Source organism: Malaya genurostris, chromosome 3 (assembly GCF_030247185.1).
Source record: "Malaya genurostris strain Urasoe2022 chromosome 3, Malgen_1.1, whole genome shotgun sequence".
Taxonomy (NCBI): domain Eukaryota; kingdom Metazoa; phylum Arthropoda; class Insecta; order Diptera; family Culicidae; genus Malaya; species Malaya genurostris.
Window position 1 is genome coordinate 166,030,408 of NC_080572.1, and position 15,509 is coordinate 166,045,916.

At 39.3% G+C, this 15,509-nt stretch overlaps 1 protein-coding gene across 10 annotated transcripts in view; it reads right to left on the reverse strand.

Moving 5' to 3' along the window:
• Positions 1-7,800: 7,800 nt before the first annotated feature.
• Positions 7,801-15,509, reverse strand: part of LOC131437571 (trichohyalin) — a 76,757-nt gene continuing 69,048 nt past the window's right edge. For all 10 annotated transcript variants that reach the window (XM_058607027.1, XM_058607028.1, XM_058607026.1 and 7 more), the window contains 4 exons: positions 11,302-13,669; positions 11,034-11,236; positions 10,763-10,975; positions 7,801-10,579 (listed from right to left, as the gene is read on the reverse strand). In XM_058607027.1, the coding sequence (XP_058463010.1) occupies positions 8,341-10,579; positions 10,763-10,975; positions 11,034-11,236; positions 11,302-13,669 (5,023 nt within the window). In that variant the 3' untranslated portion in view covers positions 7,801-8,340. The remainder of the gene's footprint in view (positions 10,580-10,762; positions 10,976-11,033; positions 11,237-11,301; positions 13,670-15,509) is intronic.

Genomic DNA, 15,509 nt, shown 5'->3' on the forward strand with positions numbered 1-15,509 from the left:
ACATACTGGACATATTCATAATTTTAAATTATGATTGTTTCAATAAGCAGCATTGTAAATGTTGCACGAGAGCAATCATCGAAAAACTTTACAGAAGATAGCATATCAACAAATTGGGATCAATTATTTGTATATTTATATAGTTTCTAAAAATATATAAAAAATTCAGTTGAAAATTCTTTGCAGTTCAAGGGTAGCATCGTTTGCCTTCGATATCTTGATTCAAATAAAACATTCTCAGTTACTCGAAAACTGAGTAGAACGCATAATTAACTTCGTTTTAATTAATATAACATTTTATTTCCTCAATATTACTTATATTTGATTCACATGTTGAGCATACACAATGCCAAGGATTGGCGAGGTTGATAACAGTTCTTCTCCGGCGTGATCTCATTCATTGGCGTTGTCTTTTTCCAGTTGTCTATGAAAGCAATATTTCGTTAGCTACGAAATGAAATTTTTCGATTCATCAGGCGAAAATAACTGTTGAAGCAAATATTTTGTATTTGGTTGAAGTATCTTGATTGTCCGATTTCATGGCCTGTATTCCCGAAAATAGTATCCGGCTGAACATATAACTTTTCCATTTGTTCATGTTTATTTGCACTATTGGGATACCATGGTAACAAGCTCGTAACAACCATAACAGTGTTGCTCAAGAAGATTATTTTCATCATTATCAAGGGGTCGCTATATTTGTGGTAACTGGTGGTAAATCGCTCACGGACACTTTTTATTCCAAATTTTCTTCTGAGTATCTGGTCGTGTCGTCGGTTTGTTGCTGATTTCAATTACACAGTGCTGTCTCTATTAATATTTATTACAGATGAGGTTGAAAACCCGATGAAACATTCTCTGAAAATTTTCATTTTCCTTGATGAGCTAAAATTAAAAATTCAATTAACTTGTTTTCTGATTTTCTCTATACTTGGCATCAATGCTCGCGCACCCTACAAAAGTTTTTACTTTTTACAACGTGCGGGTAGCAACATCAAAATCAGCCAATCATAAACTGAATCGGTTCTACATTTTTGGCATCTTGATTTTATTTTTTCAATAAAAAAGTACATACGATAAGTTATTGCCCATCATATATACTAATTATGGAAAATGTTACTGAAAAAACATTGCTTTTCCACTACCAAACATTGCTTTTCCATTACATTTAAATCACAGACTAACAGACAGGACACTCAAATTAGATTCTTCAATCATTTTAACGGTCATTTTGAATATTCCTTTATTTGGGACAGTACTCACATGTGTCATGATGGCGCCACGTTACCCTATCAAAAACATCCTGTCTGTCATCTAGACTGTGTTTATTTTCTTTCATTTACCAACAGAGTTGCCATTCATACAGGATTACCTGTAATGTTTTGATTTGTATACGTCCATGCGAATTTCATGCAGGATACAGATTTAATACATATTGCCAAAACTATATACATAATTTTGCTACTTCTCATCCTCCAACGCAATACAAAATCGAAACCGCTTTGTTACAATATTTACTTGCTTCTGGTCTGCCGCCACTTAATTCCGGGTGAAAACTATTATCAACATAATCCAATAATTTATTGTGACGATTTATTTTCAAATATTTTGATGAAATCAGGCATGAAATGAAATGCAAGCAGCTGATCGGTGTTGACAAACGAGGGAAAACCAACTAGTAAAAAAACTTTTACATAACACAAGGGGTGTACAGATAGTGAATAGTTCGCGCAGTACAATATAGGTGGAACTAGTGCATCACGAAAAATTATTTTTATAAGAAATTAATCATACTGTCATGTCTGTTAGTCTGTGTTTAAATTTCATTTACCTCATCTCATGATTTTTCGGGTAATTTTTCAAAAGGGCGTATAAGCAAGTGACAGTTCCTCCTTATTCACTCTCTCTTTCGATTACTGTGATGTGATTAAAATGATTTTCTTTGATATCACTATTCTGTTTGAAAGTCGAAAGTTTCGGGTATCATTTCGTGCAAAGAGTTGAGTGATAAACGTGGAACTCGCTTGGTAATTAATAGAAGAGAAAGTAAACAAAGAGAAACTGTCATACGCCCTTTTAAAAATTATCCGAGATTTGTTTTTTATATGTACGAATATTAAATGAAGTCGAAAAAATAGAAAAAATGAAGAAGACAGTAAAAAACAAGACACGTACGGCGAGATAATGAAGCAATTTCGCCTGGATAATTTTGACAGCAGCCGGAATGCAGCCAGCCTTCTGACGGTTGCCGGAATTCCTCACAAGCGGGTTCCGTCATTTCGATAATGTGAGTCGTATTCAGAGATGCCAGGTCTGCAGATTTGTCTGTAAATCTGCAGATTTGGGGTATTGAGGTTTCTATGCCCGGTGAAAAACGAACGGCGGCCCTAGTGAAAAATGGGTGGCCAATACGTTTCCTGATGAAAACAAAACAATATGTAAAAGCGATTTACACTGAGTCATCGTTTTACTTATCTATTTCACTAAGCATTGCGCACAATTTGCTTATCTTATTGCGCGAGTTATGTAGTAAAGTTTTGTACGTTACAATGCATACGAAGTCTTATAATTTAGCTAAACTTGCAGGGACACGTAGTCCAAGAACTACGAAGCTTTTTAAAAGCACATCTAGAGCAGTAGACGATCTGTCCACCTTGATGAATTTCTTTGGAGATTCTTCAACAACATATTTCCCTTTTTCCACTGTTCGGATGAACACTAATTATTGACGGATGTGGTGACTGCAATAGGGAAATTCGAAAACTTAAATTTTTTAGTGAGTTATAACAGCATTTATACTAGGTTCTCATTACAGAAATTCAGTAATAAATACAATATGAAAAAATCGCTTAGAATTTTGATTTTTTTAAAGCTAATAATTTTTTATTTGTATTATTATTAATTACTTTTATTAGTATTACAGCTTATTGGTATTACTGTTTTTATTATTATTCATACCAATATATTACGATTGTATTTATGAATATTCGATATTCGTCTTACCGGTATCCATTTGATTAGAGCCAAAGCTACAGTAGCTTTAGGACTCATATCTAGTCCGAAAAAATCACGTTTCACTCTTCTAGCCGTCGAATAAGTCAAAGCCTTCCAAGCTCCTCTAATGTCCCCTACAGTTAAATTTGATTCCTTATTTATTTCATGTATATCAATTATGCCAATACTTACGGTCTTCCACTTCATTGAATATTCCTTCTTCTAGCCACAGACATTTTCAAAAAGTGCCGGAGATGTCAGCACTGGGATTAAGCTGCTTGGTGCAACGCTCGAACGCTTGTTGAAGCTGCAAGATACAGCTTCTTGTATCTATGAATGTAATTTCTTTATGTGTGTTTTAAAATGATAGAAGTAGAAATAAATAGTATTACAAATACAGTTAGCGCTCAGTCTCCGAGTCAAGCAGACGCTTAATTTCGGTTCCGCTAGTATTCGGCAGTCGTGCATAGACTATTTTAAAAGCGTTTCATTATCGGGCATTATATGCCCCACTGGTTTAATTTCCCGCAGACGAGTACCGTAGTTCTCGTCATGAGACGTCGCGAAAACTATTTTCGCATCCGAAAGTGTAGCAGCACCTAGTTCGTCAACTGTAAGCGGAAGCGTTTGTATTGAATTCACTTCAACAGCATCGGGTTCCTCAATCTCCGATTCGGAACCGGTTCGAGGTAAGGGTAAACGTTGAAATGGTCCGATGACCGGCGGTGACGGATCTTGCGTACATAGGAGTCCCTTGGATTCTAAGAAGATTTGACAGATAGGCTTCCTTACCGATCGGCGAATAACTTTGCTGTGTTCGAGTAAGAGTCTGCGACGTGTACTGCAATGGTCTCTCAGCAGGCCCGTACCCAGGATTTCGTTTCGGGAGGGGCCCAAAGATGAAAAAATAATGTTACTGAAGACTGCTTATGTAGCTAATTCTCGGTGTGCCATTTACGGGTGTTTTAAACAGACAATTTAAACTTTTCCATTGGAACTGTTATTGTATTACATTATATTCTGAGACCTTCTAAATAATTATATATCTGTTTTTGATTTCGGGAGGGGCCCGGGCCCCTTGGGCCCCCCCTCTGGGTACGTGACTGTCTCTCAGTCCCATCCTTATGACACTCCGCCATAGATGGTTCTCAGCACCTTCCTTTCAAAAACACTGAGGGCGCGATGGTTCTCTGCCAATATAGTTCAGGTCTCGTGGCCATAGAGAACTTTTCTCGATCGAAGGGTTTTTCTGAGTCCAAAGTACACACGATTACCTGCCAAAATACGTCTCTGTATTTCTCTGCTAGTGTCATTGTCGGCGGTCACCAGTGAGCCAAAATACACAATATCGTCACCGTCTATCAATATTCGTGGTGGGAGGCGTAGTGTTTCTTCTCTAGAGTCTCTTCCTCTCATGTATTTTGTTCTTGACGCATTTATGACCAGTCCGATACGCCTAGCTTCAGCTTCCAGTCTGATGTAGGTTTCCGTCATCTTCTCTAGGTTACGTGTCACAATATCAATATCGTCAGCGAAGCCAAAAAGTTGTACGGACTTTCGGAAGATCGTGCCACTCGTGTCAATTCTCGCTTTTCAAATCACACCTTCCAAGGCAATATTGAACAAGATACAAGAGAGTCCATCACCTTGCCGTAGCCCTTTTCGAGATTCACTCTATCCATCGTTGCTTTGACCAATCGCGTCAGTTTATCCGGGAAACCGTATTCGTGCATGATCTGCCATAGCTGTTCTCGACCGATTTTGTCGTATGCTGCTTTGAAGTCAATGAATAGGTGATGCGTGGGTACGTTGTATTGACGACACTTCTGGAGTACTTGTCTTATCGCGAATATGTGATTCGTAGTGGCGCGGGCTCTAGTAAAACCCGCTTGGTACGGCCCTACGAATTCCTTAGCTATTGGTGATAGACGACGGCAAATGATTTGGGAGAGTACTTTGTAGGCGGCGTTCAGCAATGTGATTGCGCGGTAATTGCAACAATCGTTGCAATGTGGTTCACTGCATCAAAGCCGTCGTCCGAACACGAGAAAGACAAACAAGTGTAATGAGTTTTTCTCTTTGATACTATATGCTACAAAACATTTTAGAAAACTATGATTTTGAGTTATTTGTGATTTTTTAATGCTACTGAAAATTTCATAACAAATTACTGATCATATTTTCGATAGCATGAAGAACAAATTATGTTGTTGGGAATAGTACATCAAGGGATATACATGATTAAGTTCTACTCATTGTTGATCGGTGTAAATTATGAAAAAGTCACACTTCTCTTTATTTACTCGTAAACGGTACCTATCCAACCGTTTGAACACCTCTTCAAATCTAAGCAAATGTCTCTTACTGTCGGAACTAGTGACACGAATATCGTCGATAAAGTCAGTTACACCGGGTATGTTTTGAAAGATCTGCTCCATTAGACGCCTTTTTCTTGGCCTTGGATTTACACACTTTCTCCAAGTGTCCCTTTTTTTGCAGAAATTATAGATGGTCGTCTTGTGCTTGCACTTGTCTGCAAAGTGATCCGAACATCCACAACGGACACATTGTTTTTTTCGATCCATTCGATTTGCTTGAATGCTGGCTTGTACTCGACTGACCCGCCAACTGGACAAACTTCTTCTTTTTCATTTTCTTGGATCCGTGCTCGATGTGTTGCACCTTGTTCTTCGATCGGGATCCGTGCATCGGTGCCACGGTGTGACAATTCCATCCCAAATCCGATTTCCTTTGCCCTGTTCAGGGTCAAATTTCTAACTTCCAGTAACTTGCCAAATACGAACTGGTTCCTTATGGCTTTGTCCAAATCCATTAGGTACTCACGCAAAGACTCGTGCTCCAGCTGCTTGCGCCTTGAAAACTTTTTTTTTATTCAAAAGATATTTTATTCAGGCCCATTTGCGTACAAGTTTTACGTGGCCGATTTAGCTGAGTTTTTAGATAATTTTTTTTGTAGTGGATCTCGTTGTCACCCTTTTTCTAGGGGGAGAGGAGCTTCCATTTTCCTCCTGCGAGGATTGAGGGGCAGTTTGTTCGTGGTTCGTCTCGTCATCCATTGCCGTGGTATTGTTGATTTCGTTGCTAGTTGCTGTAGATGCGCCTTGTTGTACATTGTTTGCAGTTGCTGGTTGGTTGGATGGTAAGCTGTTAACTGCAGCTGGTGAACTTTGTTCTATAGGGGTTACGTTGGATGGTTTCGTTGAAGGAGATACTTCCCTGTTGTTGGTGACTGTCACAGGTGTACTGGGGTTGCTTGGGGTTGATGTGAAGGAAGCACCGTTGTCCTTTGGTATAGTTGTCTCCTTGTCCGGTTTATCACATGGCTTACCGTAGTAAACAGCTTTTTGGCAATATTCACATGTGGCCATCTGATTGTCTTAGGAAACAAGTGATTTGCACGGTATTCTTGTATCCTGACCGAATGTCACATAAGAAGGTATAGGCCTCCTCAAGCGCATGCGTAACAAACGTACGCCATTTAGAATACCGGGGAAAAAAATTCTTCCCTTTTTCGATAGAGAGAATCTCTCCGTATTGGGACATAGTTGCGCGAATATAGGGATCGATGACGCTTGAGGGAAGATCATGCACACGCACTTCCATATATACTGGAATGTTGTACTTGATATTTTCATGCTCCGCATAGTGCAGATTATTATTGTCTTTAGCAAATTGAATTGCATCCAACTCTTTATAGAACTGGATATAAACAACATGCATTGAAGTAAATGCACACGTTTAATGTCAAGATGCATTTGCTCCTTAAGCAAACCTTCAAGTTCTCGTATCGAAGGTCGAATTTTGCACTGTCTGAAGTCAACAATAATTGTATTCTTTCGTACCGGCGGTAGCTTTTGTTCGTTTGGTTCACTCATTTTCGAGGTCTATTGTTCACTACACAATACTGTACTTGGTTTCTTCTGTCTCCAACGTAAGCGGTTTTGTTTTACCGATGATGATGTTCATGCATTAGCAATAAAACGCTTTTTGGCATGAATTTAATTTATAAAAGTAACAGGAGCGAAGGGTTTCAAACACACAGAACGCACTGCGATTGAATGGCGCGTTTAAATTGGCGTACGTTTGTTACGCATGCGCTTGAGGAGGCTCATACCTTCTTATGTGACATTCGGTCAGGATACAAGAATACCGTGCAAATCACTTGTTACCTATGACAATCAGATGGCCACATGTCAATATTGCTAAAAAGCTGTTCACTACGGTAAGCCATGTGATAAACCGGACAAGGAGACAACTATACCAAAGGACAACGGTGCTTCCTTCACATCAACCCCACTACACCTGTGACAGTCACCAACAACAGGGAAGTATCCCCTTCAACGAAACCATCCAACGTAACCCCTATAGAACAAAGTACACCAGCTGCAGTTAACAATGTACAACAAGGCGCATCTACAGCAATTAGCAACGAAATCAACAACAATACCACGGCAATGGATGACGAGACGAACCACGAACAAACTGCCCCTCAATCCTCGCAGGAGGAAAATGGAAGCTCCTCTCCCCCTAGAAAAAGGGTGACGAGATCCAATACAAAAAAAATTATCTAAAAACTCAGCTAAATCGGCCACGTAAAGCTTGTACGCAAATAGGCCTGAATAAAATATCTTTTAAATAAAAAAAAAGTCCATAGGTGTAAGGTACTGTGCTATAAATTGGAGTCATTTCAAGTAAATTCATACCAACAAGAAGGAAGGAAGGAAGGAAGAAGAAGAAGAAGAAGAAGAAGAAGAAGAAGAAGAAGAAGAAGAAAATATAATGAAATTTTTTATTTTCGTCAAAATTTTTTATTTCTTCAAATATGATTATGAAAAAAGAACAACTTAAATAACAATAAGGGGTCGAGCTTTGCTCCCTATATACACTCAATTGGCTAACACTACAACTCATGACATTCGATAGTTCAACATTTTAGTCGGTCTTTAACACTACTCTCTACTGTACATATTTTGATATCAACATATTTTGATTCTCTTCGCTTTCACATTTTTGGTTTTCAAAACTGGATATACTAAATAATAAAATGTTGTGTAGGTAAATAGATTGTTTCGTGAATAATAGTAAAAATTGCAAATTGACAACAGTATAATGATATCCGAATCTACGCTCAAATGCAAACTGTAAAGTTTTTTTCTTCTTAATTTAATCTCGTAACTGTTTTATTTCATAACAAAATTATAATATGCGCTTACAATTACTACAACTAGGAAATTCACTTAGATTGAGTTGCTTACTACATTCGAAGGCAAGTAATTAAAAAAAGAGATTTTCGCGTGAAGTGTTTAGTGCCTTTAAGATTTTTATTTAAGTATTCCCACTATTTCCTGGTGGATTGAAGTAATCCCAGTGATGATGATGGACAGCCTTTTCCGCACTCATTCCTAATGCCATCAGTCCTGCGACTATGACAATCAGAATGATGAGAGCGATATGCAAATCTCTTTTGTTCTCATCTTTGCTACTAGCTCGAAGGATTGTCATTAAATTTTCCCCGGTCTGTTGAATGGATAGACCACATGCCCGAATTAGTTGGGTGCCTAATGCTGGAATTGATGGCTCTGGTGAACGCGTCTCGTGACGTTGCTTCCTATGCTCCCGATGGAATTCTTCTTCAGAAGTTGATTCTCTTCTAGAGCGGTGGTGTCTACGTCGACGATGAGGAGCTTGCGGTATAGTTCCTTCTTCATCGGAATAGTCTCTGGCAGGATATAGTGATTGTGGATGATGCATGTATTGTTGGTACGCAAACGGCGGAGGCATTTGAATTTGTTGATTGATTCGCGGTAAAGGAGGACGAGCGGGTATAGTTTTTGCAGTTACTTCTTGTTCAACAATTGAATCGTTATGAATTTGTTGTTCAGCATCCTGAATATATTTATCTCCTTCTTGTCCTGATGGTGTTTCCACACTACCCGTAGAAACAATATTTTCTCTGGCTCTTAACATTTCTACTTCTCTAACTCTTTGCATCTTTTGTTCCCGTATTCTCTGTATTTCTGCGTCTCTTGCTCGTTGTAGTTCAATTTCTCTGATACGTTGAAGTTCTGCCTCCCGTACTCTTTGGATTTCAGCTTCTTGAATTCTTTGTAGTTCCAGTTCTCTCAAGCGTTGATGTTCTAGCTCCATTGTTCGTTGTAGTTCCAGCTCTCGTACTCTCTGTTGTTCGAGCTCTTTAGAACGCTGTAATTCCAAGTCACGAGCCCGCTGAAGCTCTAGTTCTCTAGCATGATGTAATTCGCGTTCTCTTTCTCGAGCTTTCTCTAACTCAACCTCTCGTTCTCGAAGTAGCTCCCGTTCCTTTTCTCGTTGCAGTTCTCGTTCCTTCTCCTGCTGCTGCAGAAGAATCTGTTGTTGTTGTTGAGCCAGTAGTAGTTGTTGTTGCTGCTGTTGTTGCTGTTGAAGAAGAGCTTTCTGCTGCTCCTGTTGTTGTAGAATTTGTTCTTTGAGTTGTTGAGTTTCATGTAATTGCAGATTCTGTTGTTCTAGTAATTGTTTTTGTTGTTCTTCAAGTCTTTGCTCTTGGATTTGTTTTTGTTCTTCTTGCTGTTTCCTCAAATCCTCCAATTGTTGTAAATGTAATTGTTGCAATTCAGCAATATGTTGCTGTTCGCTAGTCTTTAGTCGTTCTACAATTTCTTCAATGACATTTGATGAAATTTCAAAATTTCTAGATATATCTTGATTTGAAGCGATCAATGATCTACGTCGAGGTGGGATGAATGGTTCGGATTTACCAGGTCTTCCTTCTTCCGTCTCTATTTTACTTGACACATGGTCTACTGTTATAAAACCTAGTTCATTAGATTCCGTTACTTTTCTCTGTGAATTCTTAGAATATTCTCCAACTTTTTCATCTGAAACATATTTTTTCACAAGCTCTGCGATGTATTTATCATCATCAGCGAGATCTTGTTCAGTCAAAATTTCAGAGCTTAGAGGTCGATCATGGACTAAGCTTGTCTGATTTCCCACGTCCGTTGCATACGGTGCTGACACTCTACGTTCGAGAACAGCAACAGCAGGCGTTTCGGGTCTACTGCCATGCAGAGAAAGCGATGAAGTAGAATCCCTGAATTTTTGGATTTCTCTCATCAAGTTGTTGGCTTCAGCCAATTGCCGAGCGCGATCTATTTCCGCTTGTTGTTCCTCCTTCAAGATCTCTTTCAAAGTTTTTATGGGCCTCTTCAAAGACTCTTCTTCAGTATCACCAAAGGTTTCGGAAACTTCAATGTCTAATTCATATTCCTCATAACCAAGGTCCGTTTGAACGGCTGTTTCAACTTCCTCTACTACTCTTGGCTCACTATGGCCTAAAGTGACAATGCGTTCTCCTCCACCGTCGAGATCGAACCTATCATCCAGTGCTTGTTTACGAGATTTTTTACTATCTCTCGGCGGTCGTGGAGGAGGGGGAAGTGGTCGATCTTTCATTTTACTAACAATTGCACCGGATTGAAGGGTATTATTTAGTTTTGATTGATTTTCTATATCCTCAATTGCTTCGTATTGGGTTAGGTCATCTTTGCTCGAGTGCGGTGGTTTCCTGAAAAAAAAAAACGATTTCAAAGCATGAAATCATACGAAGAACATAATGAGAACTTCATTATTTCCAAATCGAACCACCAGTTCGTCATAACGTATATTGTATGAACGACTTTGTTTTTAAACGTCAAGCTTGGGAATCGCAACGAGAACACCAGTTCTACAAATCATATTAATAACTTACATTTGATTTTCGTTGAGACTTGAGACTGACTTATTACGAGGCGGTCTATTGGGACTGATTGTGCTATAGTTGCGAAAAGGGCGCATAGGTGACACCGAGTGATAATTTGGTAAAGTGCTGAATTGTCGATCAACTTCCAAAGAACGAGTTGACTTCCTACGACGAATCGGTGCTGGTGGGCGTGGAGGGGGTTCTTTCCTAACGGTTGCATATCTAATAAAGAGTTTATTCGATGGTGAAATTTTAGTATTCTACTGATTGAATAGCGTACCCGTTAGATTCCGACAAACCAATGTTATGCTTTTCTAACTCGCTCTCTTCGGCCCCAAAGATATAAGCGGCTGCCGCTCTGAAAGCACGATCGTCCTCGGAGAATTTTGATAATTGTGATCGCGAACGAGATCGCCTCGGAGTTGGTAAAGGAGTAGTGAAGCTTTCTTCCTCGGCTAGTGGAACTTCAGCAGAGAAAAGGTGCTAGAACACAAAAACATTAACAACCATCCAAAATTAACTAAATCAACAAATATTGAAAAATGTACCGTTTCGGGTCCTATGGTAAAGCTATTGTAAATGGTTTTTTTAGTCAAACCATTCGCGAATGGTTCTAATTCAGATGAAGTTACATCACGGAAGCGCTTCTTTCTACGTCTCGGTGGAGTAGGTGGCACTGCCGCTCCAGTACGAGAAAATGCATTGTCAATGCTTTCATCATCAATATAATGTTCATCTTTCTTTGGGTGTATGACTGGCTGTTCACTACCATACTTACGACCACGATCGAAGAATTCAATTTCATCTTCTTCTTGTTGGTTGGATTCGTAGGGCACATTTTGGCTATCGTCGTCATAATTTTCTTCATTAAATGCTTTTTTATTTTTTCTTAAAGGACGATCTGGAGGGAACGTCTTGTAAAATTTATCTTCTCTTCGGAACTCGTCGGTTAAAATTTGTTTGTTGGATAGGTCGTCGGATTCGAAGCTAGGTTGATAGTAACGGGTAGAACCAGGGCCCGGTTCACCCCGATAGTCAATACTGACTCTTTCACTGGTATTGATATCTTCGTCATATGATTCATATCGTCCCATCTGTGCCAATGCATTTTTTGGCACACTGAGCCCCTCTTTAATTGCCGAACTTATGTATTCACCCATTTGAATGTCATCCTTGGATATTCCTTTTTGTCTTAAGAAAAACTCATCATCATCGATTTCCTCCAATACTCCCTTACGCCTACGGATACCTGAGCTTCCCGAGGACTGGCATTCTTTGTTGGAATATGGAGTCGTAGAACGCATATCGTAATCTTTTTCCGAGTGCTCTATCGTTTCACCCAGGAACCTAGCGCGATCTTGATCGCTAAGGCCAGTTGGTTCATTGTCTCTCCGCAAACGATCTTCTTCATCAAGAAAATCGAAGTCATTGCTGTTCATATCGATGTTTTGCCTGATCTTTTGACCTAAAGAGCTAGCCCAAAACTGCTTTTCTTCCTCGGATGCCAGATCGGACTCCTGTCGCTCCATTGGTGGTTTCCGTTTGAGAAATTCGTCATGCCGAGCAGCAGAAAGTAGATGTATTTCCCGATTCTCTTTATCGTATTCGTCGAGTTGTTTCTGTTCTGCCGTAATTGGCAGTTCTGGAGGCTCCATTTCTAATCCCTCCAACCTTTGTCTTATGTGTTTCTCGACTGATGCTTCACGTTCTCCTAGTTCACTGCCCGAGAAGAAACTGTTGCTACCTGCATCTGAAGTTTTTTCTGCCCAGCGTGACATGAAGGTGGGTCCTTTCAGACGTGACGTTTTACTTGCTTGAGTGAATTCTTGCGGTGTAGGTGTTGATGAACGAATGCTGGTATTCACTGGTGTCGACTTTTGACGCTTGAATTTGTCGAGGAATCTAGGATATGTACCGAAATTACTATAAATTGGTTTCTTTTTGATGGTTTTATCCTCTCGAGTAGATGGTACTTCAATTTCAGATTGATTCAAATTGCTTTGAGAATCGGATGTTTGATCCTTCATAGACTTGCTGCGTTGTAATTTAATAGTGCCGATTTTTTCCGGCATTTTCAATTTCGAAAAATCGGGTTTCTCCTTTAAGCATTTCGGTATTTCCGGACGTTTAAATTTAGACATATTAGGTGCTTTTAATTTTGGCATTTTCGGTTTCGTAATCTTAGTGAATTCTGGACGTTTAAAAACTGGTTTACGTATTTTCGGTATTTGTATACTTTTCAAACCTTTGAATTTTTTCTCGCCAGAACCAATGTCTGAAACAGTTTCTTCAGTTTCTACTTCATGATCTGTTGAATCTTTCATATGCTCATCATTTCTTGACTCGTGTTCAAATGTCGGCTCTGGGATGGTGAAATCCAATTTTTCAATTTCTGGAGTAGTAACAATTTCTGGAGTAGTAACAATTTCTGGAGTAGCTAATGGCACAGCTCCTTTATCTTTCTTGGCATTAATTTTGGTCATTTTAGTTCGGAATTTATCAGTCTGCTTTCGTAACTTTTGATGCAAGTTTTTACCACCGACCTGTGCCTTGACCATAGCATTTTTGCTACTTTCTTGAGCTCTGGTCATCGCTTTTCTGCCACTTTCTTGAGCCCGTACCATAACGGCCTTCATTTTGCTGGCCTTTTCCTGGGTGCCTTCGATTGTTTCGGTGGTGTTGTCTTCTTCTCTATCTTCGCCTTCCGCTTCGCGATTAAAATAGCGATCTTCAATATCTCTTTGAAGCTCTTCCATACTTATGGTGTCCACCTCATCTCCAGATACGCGTAGAGATGCACTGGACAGTTTCCTCTTGACATCTGCACCTGGCAAGGCCAAAGTAACCACAGCCGCAGACGGCGTAGTATTGGATGCGTTGTCAACTGCCTCGCCAATCGGTTCGTATTCGTGGTCGCTAGAAAAATTGAAATGATTTGTTATTACATGTTTTATACTATAAACATAATCATATTTCAACATAGTGTGTATCAATTCAAACATTTTTACCATTGTTAATTTTGGATCGATTTTTGATTGTCGAACGTAAAATGCGAATTTCTATCGTTTATAAAAACGATGAACTATTCTGAAAAGAACGTGAAGTAATAAAATTTATGTTCAAATTCATGAAAACTGATTGAGATTTGTTTCAATATACCTAGTGGTGTACTGAAACATTCATCATAATCGTCAATATGAGAAATTGATATAAAGTTTAGCATATTCTGGTCACAACCGAGAATGCTACAGAGCACAAAGAACCGGTTCAGATGCTCATAAGATTATGAACATGTTTATACCAGATGACGATTGAACTGAATGCTGAAAAACATAACTAGCTGGTATATGGTTAATATATGAATGACAGTAACATATAACACATGGATCAATAAGTCCCGAGACTAAAGCAGAGATGGCGCTCGTAGTAAACCAGTAACCACGTCTTTCTAGAGTACTAACCTTTGCTTGAAACGGGTCAAAATTTTAAGTCGATCCGACCAGAAACAGCTGAGTTATCGAGGTTGGAGTAAAGTCGTTTTGTAGTTTGTTTAAAAAATGGAAAAAACCGAGTTTCGTGTTTTGATAAAACATTGTTTTTGAATGGGTAAAAACACCGTGCAAGCGAAACAATGGATTGAAAAATGTTATCCGGACTCTAGTCCATCAAAAGCAACGATTTGTCGGTGGTTCGCCGAGTTTAAACGTGGTCGTACCGACATAAATGACGAGGAACGCTCGGGTAGACCTGTGGAAGTCGTTACACCGGAAAATGTGAGTGAAGTGACAAAAATTATGCTGAGATGACACAGATATTATATGGAAGTGTATTTACTATCCTTCATGAAAAATTGAGCATGAAAAAGGTTTTTTCCAAATGGGTGCCGCGATTGCTTTCGATGGAACAAAAACAGCAACGAGTCGATGATTCAGAAAGCAGTTTATCGCTATTTACTCGCAACAAAAAAGATTTCTTGCGTCGTTACGTGACCATGGACGAAACATGGATATATCACTACACTCTAGAGCCGAAGCGGCAGTCATCTGAGTGGCGCACAGCTGGCGAAAGCCGTCCGAAGCGTCCGAAAACGCAGCAGTCAGCTGGCAAAGTCATGGCGTCAGTTTTTTGGGATACGCATGGCGTGATTTTCATTGACTACCTCGAAAAAGTTAAATCGATCAACAGTGATTATTATATTGACTTACTGGTGCGTTTGAAGGAGGAAATCGCAAAAAAACGACCGCACATGCAGAGAAAAAAAATCCTTTTTCATCAAGACAATGCACCCTGCCACAAGTCGATGAAAACAATGGCGAAATTGAACGAATTGGGCTTTGATCTGCTTCACCACCCCCCATACTCGCCAGGTTTAGCCCCCAGTGACTACTGGCTCTTTGCTGATTTTGAAAAAATGCTACAGGTAAAAAGATTTGGCTCAAATGAGGAGGTCATAGCTGAAACTGAAGCTTATTTTGAAGCGAAAGATAAATTTTTTTATAAACATGGTATTGAAAAATTGGAAAAACGTTGGAACCATTGTATCACCCTAAAAAGTGATTATGTTGATGAATAAAAAAAATTGCAAAAAAAATGTTGTTCCCATTGTTAGTCTCGGGACTTATCGATCCATGTGTTTACAAGTAACAGATGAAAGTCGGCTACGGCAGTTGGGAACTAGAGTAGGTGTTAGTTTTTTGTGTGTTGCTCATAGATGTAATGAAAGGATGAATGTTAAAAACATGTTGAGATGCAATGT